Source organism: Cololabis saira, chromosome 14, assembly GCF_033807715.1.
Source record: "Cololabis saira isolate AMF1-May2022 chromosome 14, fColSai1.1, whole genome shotgun sequence".
In the NCBI taxonomy this organism is placed as follows: domain Eukaryota; kingdom Metazoa; phylum Chordata; class Actinopteri; order Beloniformes; family Belonidae; genus Cololabis; species Cololabis saira.
The window spans coordinates 14,685,888-14,695,075 of NC_084600.1; the positions used below are offsets into that span (position 1 = coordinate 14,685,888).

The 9,188-nt window shown below is 37.9% G+C and overlaps 1 protein-coding gene across 1 annotated transcript; it reads left to right on the plus strand.

The window, feature by feature from the left end:
• Positions 1-7,456: 7,456 nt before the first annotated feature.
• On the plus strand, positions 7,457-9,093 carry gng8 (guanine nucleotide binding protein (G protein), gamma 8). The gene is made up of 3 exons (XM_061739823.1): positions 7,457-7,602; positions 8,149-8,268; positions 8,513-9,093. The coding sequence occupies exons 2-3, from the start codon at positions 8,185-8,187 to the stop codon at positions 8,639-8,641; spliced, it is 213 nt and encodes a 70-aa protein (XP_061595807.1). The 5' UTR covers positions 7,457-7,602; positions 8,149-8,184; the 3' UTR covers positions 8,642-9,093.
• The last annotated feature ends 95 nt before the right edge of the window (positions 9,094-9,188 follow it).

A 9,188-nucleotide genomic window follows, 5' to 3' on the forward strand; every position in this document is an offset into this window, starting at 1 on the left:
CTTCTCTCTGCTAAAGCCTGAATTATGGTTCCGCGTTAAATCGACGCAGAGCCTACGCCGTAGGGTTACGCGGCGACGCGCGCCGTACGTTGCGCGTCGCCGCCGTAGGCTCTGCGTTGGTGTAACGCGGAACCATAAATCAGCCTTAAGTGTTGGTTCCTACACGCCCACCTCTGCGATGATGGTACAACCCTGCAGGATCCCTGCAGGATCCTCCAACCTCAGCTTGGGGTTCAAATTCACCATGTGTGCAGTTGTTGTAGTCCTGAACAGATTTATGGGAGGTATTAAGAGAAATTATGGTAGAATTTTTTTTTTTTTTTTTTTGTAGTCTCTGCAACACAAAACCTGAAGCAAAAAAGGCAATGAACCTTTGTAGAAAAGTCAAATGTTTTTATAGTCTTACACTATTTTTACAATAAAAGTGTGTTAAAAATTATGGGGGAAGTATTCAGATTCAGATTCAGACGACTTTATTAATCACTTTGGGAGGTTCCCTCGGGGAAATGGACATCTCCATCTCACTCACTCACTCACTCAGCACTGTCATGTACAAATAAAACACCCCAAACAAGCAAACCCCCATATAAAGATAAAAAGATAAAAATAAAAATAAGAATAAAAAGAAAAAGAAAAAGTGCAGTGTCATAAATAAAATTATATGAATTGAAAAGAAATAAGTGTTATGGTTGTAATCAAGGTACTCAAGGAAATATCTGAATATTTGAAAAAAAAATACACATCTTCATTACGTCAAAATCAGTGCCTTATATATTTTTTGTTTTTCTTTTTTTTGTATTTTGTCTGTTTATTTTGGGTTGGAATATTATTTTGAAAACCGGAAGTTGTATTTGAGCCGCATTCATGGGGCAGAGAAAGGGTAGGATTTTAGGTCATTAACAAACGTTTGCTTGACGTATCCTTCTTTATACTAAGTATAAACATAACTGAGTTCAATCCTTACGTAAAACAGTTTACGACACAAATATAGCAACATATGGTAACATATTTATGGATAATTACATGTCAACAAGGAAAACGTAGATTACATTTTGTTTTGGGGGCGACGGGGGAGTCACATCTTCCAAATTCAATTAAGTACAGGCAAAAAAAACGTAGTAATATTTAATGAATTGTATTATTCAAGGAACAGCGTTAGTTCCGCTAAATATCTGACGGACGCAGTCTCACTCAACACTTCCAAAAAAGTACAACACTGTCACTTTGATAAAAATCTCAGAGTGTAATTACTTATAATTCCCCTTTTTCATGGCAATTTAACTTAAACTTCAAATATGCTACCATGGGGGTATTTTTGGCCTTGCTTTTATTTTGCTATTGACAGCAAAGTGTCTTTATCAGGTTTAGAATTCTGATACAAGAATTAAATTAGAAACAATTAATGAGCTAGTAATTCTCTACCAGTGCTTTTGAATGTGTGATATACCAACATGGAAATTTGACATCCAATTTTCTGATTGTTTTCCCATTGAGAAACTGGAAATTCCCATGTGTCTCTCAATGCATCATATACATTTGAGAAAAGTAACCCACGTGAGCAATCTTCAGGTTAGGTTTATGAACTCAGAAAAACACACACACACACACACTCAGAGGAACGGGGAAAGAGAGAAGACAATTGTTCATCAAGTCAAGATGTGATGGTTACAAAACAACTGTAGTTTTGACTGATGTATTACCGGTATTTACCCACCACTTGGATTAGGGTTAGGTTAGGGTTACCCACCGTTACTTCAGCCTTTCCACCTTCATCTCAGTATTATAAAAAGCTTGGCCAGTTCAGTTACTGGCAAGAGGGTTGAGTCTAAAAGAGGGATCAATACTAACTTCCCATCGCTGAACTGCAGTTACAGGAAATGTAACTATTTGGACAACATACTGCACTAGTATTTTCATCAAAACAAAGTCCAAGAAAGACCTTTTGTGAGGCAATAACATTAAATTATGAAAAACTGAGTAATATGTCTCCTTTTAGTCTCCTTCAGGTTCAGACACCATTGACGTCATCAACATTGTGGTCGTCTGTCCATTCACAGCAGTCTTACGAGAGCTCCAGCTTCATCTGTCTTACTTAAATTGTTTCACCCTGTTTCTATTTCTAGGAGAAGCAGTGTAATGCATTTTGTTGAATTAATTTAAGTTGTTTTTTTGCATCCATTAATGGGTATTCTTTTTCATTTGTGCATTTAATGAAGTGCTACCTTGTGAGAAGGTTTATTTGGAGGAGTTGTAAACAACTCAGAGACACCTGAAGTGTAACCCAGACTTCATCAGAGGCCCAAGATACAGCAGGTACACTAGGCGTCACAATAACACTGCAAGTGCGCTACAAGGGTTTAAAAACCTATTTTAAAAGGTTATTGAAATATCCACTGTGTAAAATCTTTGTTTTAAAATCAATTCAAGCTATTAAATATGATTAGTGGTAGGCTACTGGAAGTCTTTGTTGTTCACAGATTAAAACTGAAATATTTAAATTGCACCCAAAATATTTACACATCTTACTTACTAAAACTTAGTGTTCAAAACTTTTTTTTTCTTTCTTTCTCTCTCTCTCACTTCAGCATGACATCGGTAATGTCTGATTCTTTCCTTTAGCCCCTTTATAAATCCTGATGATGTCATTAAGTAACAGAAGAAAAGGCCTGGAACACAAACAAGGCATTTCAGTCAGGTCACGGACAGCAAGCTCTTCTGTTGGCGTGATCTTTAGACTCCCGTACTCTGCAAACCTTTGAAATGCACAAGTTGCTGCACAGGACTTTTAATCACAAATGGGGGACTAGTATGCAAAAATTCAAATGCATGTGGCAATGTGGATTCAAATGCATCAGCAGAGGCAGGATTTATTAAGGGTTGCTCATCACACGGAAGATCCGTCAATCAGGCTGTTTTGCAGGAAGAAATGCAGTGAAGTTACACTATGGGTGTCAGAAACACCAGGACTCAAACACTAGGTGGACCACTTGTCATGAAGCTGAAGGAAACACACAGACGAGAGAAATGGAGAAGCTCGATTTAATTAACATGATACTGCAGCTCATCAGGTTAAAGACAGATGCTTCAGACAAAACTGCTTTTTTTATTGCAAATTTTGAGATTTTGGCTTGTTCAATTAAAAATGAGCCCATCTATACTTAAACACTGCACTTCAGAAGAAAAACTGAAATCATTTTGACAATATCATTATTCATTTATGAGTTCTGATCATTTTTAGTTCAAAATATTAGTCTTTTGCAGTATGTTCTTGTGATAACTCCACACATATTTGCAGTTATGGTGCTCAAAAATTAATATGACTGCAAAACAAATACAGCTAAGAATATTTCCAAGTCCTGTAAATGATGGGGGCTAAATACTAAGTAGCTTATGTCTTTAAAACGCGGTGTGTCACATGCTTAGCTGCAGGGCCCAGAAACAAGAAAAACCGGTTTGCTTTCAGTCCAATACGGCAGAATAATTCATCGGGGACATCTGGATGAAACTGGGACTCTTGCAATCAATATTTTGATAAAACATTTTTGGTTTAGGTTCTTTCAAGATTTTATGTAAATAGAATACAAATATATAAGTAGTAAGGTGGTGGTGGTGTTGGGAGCACGTAAACTGTCTTTTTTTCCCCCAAGAGGACTTACAAACTCCTTATAGATTGTAGCTCTTTTTTCCCCAAATATAAGACGAGCTGTCTTATATATATATAAGATATATATATATCTGTGTCAAATGTCAAATATGATAAGATGGGGGGAAGATTAAAAAAAACAAAAAATTGGTGTGATAAAGTTCACAAAACAGGATTAATGTCCTTCAGTGAGCTAATGAGATTTGCAAAGCACTGTGACATCACAGGCTCAGATCAGAATTAAATAATCCAGTTCCCTTAAAGTTATTAGCGCCCCCTCCCCCCCTTATTTCTTTTGAACTTGCAGGGATATTATATAGACAAGACCTTCTTTGGAGGGTATTTGACATGTAACAGCATCTTCACAGTCCGCCTTAAAAGTCAGTAATAACCAGTACTCGAGTTGAGGGGGGATGAGGGGGGATGGCATCCCCCCTGAAATAAAAACGGTCAAAATCATCCCCCCTGTAAAACTGCCATCCCCCCTTTCCATCCCTTATGTCATTTCATCAATGAATGTGGTATTACTGCTATTTCAACATTTAGAGTCATCAGCAGAAAAATGTGACAATTTTCATCTGTTTCAGGTAAATTTTCACTTGAAATAAGTAGGAAAATCTGCCAGTGGGCCAAGATTTATCTTCTTATTACAAGCAAAAAAATCTTGTTCCACTGGCAGATTTTTCTACTTATTTCAAGTGAAAATCTAATTGAAACAGGTGAAAATTGTTGTTTTTTCCAGTGATGAGTCTTGTTTTAAGTGTAATGAGATTTCTTTTTACTAAAATGGGACATTTTAACTAGAAATAAGACAAATATTCTTGTTAAGATTTTGAGTTTTTGCAGTGATCCATTTTACGTATCCTGTGAAGGACAGAGTCATATTGATAAGTTCAGAAAACTACTTTTATTTTTGTGTTTTGATGTATTAGATGTAAGCCCAGTGGATATTTAAAGCTTACAGAAGGCTGCATTTAACTGCTGCTATGTCATTCCTGCAGTATTTCTGCAGATGTTTTGGTCAGTGCTATTATTTGTAATATATTATATTATTTGTAATCAGCACGAATTATCTGTCCCCATATGATAAAATCCACCATCCCCCCTGATTTTTTTTTTTACAACTCAAGTACTGGTAATAACTGCAGCTCATTCAGAACTCTGCTGTTCCAGTCCTCACTAGGACCAGAAAACTGGACCACATCAGTCCAGTTCTGAGGTCTTCACACCGGCTACCTGTCCCTCAGAGGACAGACTTTAAAGTCCTGATGCTGGTCTATAAAGATCTGGATGGTCCAGGACCAGAACACATCAGGGACCTCCTGACTGAGTATGAACCTTTTAGACCAATCAGGTCATCTGGATCTGTTTTTTATCAGTTCCCAGATTCAGAACCAGAGAAGCTGAGTGCATATGCTCCACATGTCTGGAACAAACTCCCAGAAAAGCCTCAGATCAGCAGAAACACTCAGTTTATTAGAGTCTATATCTGCACTAGTACTTTTCAAAACTGAATCATATTTTAGTAACTGATTTTATCAGATTTAGATCTATTGTTCTAATTTATTTATTTATTTTTTCTTTAAATTGAATTTAAATCATGCTTTTTACTTATGTTTTGGTTTCTTTGTAAGGCACTTTGAATCACCTTGTTGAATTGTGCTATAGAAATCAACTTGCCTTGCCTGGCCTTGCTTTGCTTTACCTTAAAGAATGTATTCTTTACGTTTCTCCTGCTGTTTTAAGTTGTTTATTGGCTTTAGATCCCTGCTACTGTGTTAAGCCATTTGTAACACTGTATTTAAAAGTGCTATATAAATGTAGTTTATCATTATTATTAGAATAGCCTAAAAAGTCAATATTGCAAACTTGTAAAACTGTTCTAATATGTGTAAATATATCGCAATGTTGAAAAAATGTAGATGTGTTCCCCCCATCATGGAAACATTGATGACAATGTGGAGGTTTATTGCTACTTTTAACTGTTAATGAGTTCATGATCGGTGACTGTATACTGTTTATCAAACATATTTTGAATTTCTGATTATTTAAAAGTATTAATAAATGACAGTTTGGACACGTTAAGCGTGAACCAACCCAACTACAAATACAATATGATGAAAACGGGGAAATATAAGGCAGGAATTTGATATATTTGCAGCAGTTGACCAAACTCCCAGTTAAGAAAGACAGAATGGTGTTGATATTACTAATTACATCATTTGACCTGTGACATGGTCAGTTACCCCATAACAAGATGGACTAACTTACTTTAGACTTGTCATCCCACTCGTGTGTGTAAATGTTTGGTCATGAATGGGGACTTTGATGGGAACACCAAAGGTACTTTATAGGGATAAGAATGTGGCGACCCCTGGTGGGCAGTGGCCGTAGGTGCGAGGCCCCGACCAACGCTGAGTTCTCCTTGTGCTGTGTTTTCTCTTTCATTCAGTGCAGATAAAGATCACCAACAATCAACCTGACATCCGTGATTTTGCTCTGACCGGAGGAAACCCACATGGCCACGGGGAGAAATATGCAAACTCCACACGGGAAGACCACAGTTGAAATTTGAAACAGGATACTTCTTGCTGTGAGTCAACGGACCAGAGGAACCATTATAATTCAGTCAAATCAAGAATTAATATGTATGTATATCCTGGTTTTATCAATCCTAGGATGCAAAATCAATCATGAATCTGAGAGAAAATGATGCTGCCTGGGTATATGGCTTGAGTTTATATATATTCATAAACTTTAAAGTTTTTGACACAATAGTCAACATTAACCACAAATAGCCAATTTACACTTTGTCTCTCGGTCCACAAGAGATGCAACAGCTCTTTCTTTTTATGGTCCTGCGTGTTCCACAGAGAACCCAATTACTACAGGGAAACAAATGTTAATGAGGCACCTGACATTTAACTCCATAATACTGCCACTTTGCCCCCCGCTGCACTGTGAAATAACAGCCGGCTCTACAGGACAGACTGATAGCCTTTTAAAGGGTACTTACAGCCAGAGACAAATGATTCTGTTGCTCAAGAAAACCGACGCTTTGACAAAAACTTATTTCCGTACCCTGAAAATGAAAAAATCACATTATTCTAGCACTCTACTGTCATTTCTTATACGACAGAAATAGGCCCTTTAAGCTTAAATTGCAACACATCTTTGTATATGTGACATATAACTGCACACAAATGTTAAAAATGCATCCACTCCTGCAAGTCTTATTGCAAATAATTGAATCAAATAAAATATATCATTATATCATTACTCTGCATTTACTGTTTATAGTTTATAGTTTTATTTGGATCCCCATTAGCTGCAGCAAAACTGCAGATATTCTTCCTGGGGTCTGTATGCAAAAATCCACAAAACAGCAGTGAAATGCAGTGAAATCAAATATGTCCAGTGTTTTAAAGAAAAAAGTATAAAAGACCAAAACAATCAATGAACATCATGACTGCCTTACTTTACAGTGATGGCTTTATCATAAAATGTTAGCGTGACAAGTTCCTTATAAATACTGATTCATGGATCAAGTCCAAGATCCATTAAATAAATAGACCTGGTCAACCCCCCCAAAAAATATTTAAGAAAAGATTTAAGATAGGGGACAGGACAGTGAACATAAGTAATGCACTAATGCAGCCTTTGAGATGTGGACAGAGATAAATGGCTGGAAGAGCGTCTCTGTTATGTTAGGTGGGCGGCTGATTGAGACTTAAGCGATGAAGGTCACACCACATGTTGCCTTTAACTGCTGCACTGAGCCACCGTGAAGGCAGAGCCACTGCTAATTATTTGAAGGAGGCAACCTCTTGAAGCCTTCCTCCTCGTCTTCGCCGTTAATCTCACTTCATCTGCTACTGTACGTGGGTGTGGACCCGTCTAAGGACCAGCGCCACCTGCTTTTACTCCGGGATCCCAGCAGCTTGTTGTCAGTCTCGCCGGTGAGTCGGATGAATGATGAAACACTGAGCAGATGCTTTTTAAATGTTCTTTAATTTCTAATCAGACCACAGATGTCTTGCTTTTGTCTTGGCACAAATGGTAAGGTTATTTAGACTCAGATTTTATTTAGACTCAAGAGGTAGAAAACTAACAATGTATTACTGTTATTGTCCTGACAGATGTTGAGTTATTTTGTGTGAACAAAAATTAAAACATGGCATTGATACTAACTTTTAATGTGCATTTTTTTTCCCGGCACATACTGAGAGTAAGGACTTAACGTTAATTATATTTGCACTCTGGGTAGGCGGGGGCCCCCCTCCCACAGGAGGGCTGCTCTGCCTCCGCCACCGCGTCCTCCTCCTCTGAGACCCTCCCTGCTCCTCTTGCAGCTGAGACCCAGGGAGCAGAATTAACAAGCAAATTGAAACAGACTTTAACCAGTAGCACAGATGCTCCTAATGATTTGTCAGTAACAACCCCCCCCCTCCCTCTCTGGTTGGCTCAAAAACTTTTCTGTCTTTTTTTCTGCAACATGATTGCAGATCTGGGCTGACTGACTTTGGTGGAAGGTGAGGAGGATGTCCAACAACATGGCCAAGATTGCAGATGCAAGAAAGACAGTGGAGCAGCTGAAGCTGGAGGTTAACATCGAGAGGATGATGGTGAGTCAGCACATGCTGTAAACATCCACAACGCATGCAGTTTTGTTTTAGGATTTACCAATGTGCAAAAAAGCAGTCTATCAAGTACAAAAAACACAATAATCAGCTACATTTTCATATTTTATATAACACTTCATGAGTAGATTTAACAAATTAAGAAGACACTTTGGTTTAAAAGAATGTTTTTTTCTATTATTCCTGTCTTTGATGAGCAGAGACACTAACACAACCTCTTTTTGCGCAGGTTTCCAAGGCAGCAGCCGATCTGATGGCCTACTGTGAAGCTCACGCCAAAGAGGACCCTCTGATGACCCCGGTCCCTTCCTCCGAGAACCCCTTCAGAGAGAAAAAGCTGTTCTGCGTGATCCTGTAACTGTGCACCGTGGAAATCAGCAATGACAACCATCTCTCTTTCTTTTCTTATGCTTTTGTTAGATTTTGTTTTAGATTTAAATGACTCTTGGTGACAAATCACGTGGGATATTATCTTTTGAACATGATAATAACGGCAATAAAGTTTTATTAAAAAAAAAAAAGGGTGCAAAGTTCATTTGAACAGACCTACAGGGCTGCATTTCCCTGAGCACACGGTTTACATATTAACTACATCCTCTATTTAACCTGTCACTGAATGCTTTTTGTCTTCCAGAGATGTAATACAGTAAGAAAAATAACATCTCGTATACCTATTTCCACGTGAATTCATGTCATAGATGAATTTGATTTATCAAAGTAAAAATGTCAGGTAAATACTTGTTGTCAAGAGATGTGGTAGTGCTCTAAATATACTCCCTCGACAATATACTTGGTGTGAGACGGGTGCTCTGCAATTAGTGCAGCATGTGTTGTTTTTGTTGTCAGATGAAAACTGAATAAACAGCCAGCGTTATAAACAGGCGTAGCCTGCTGCCTGCTTCCCA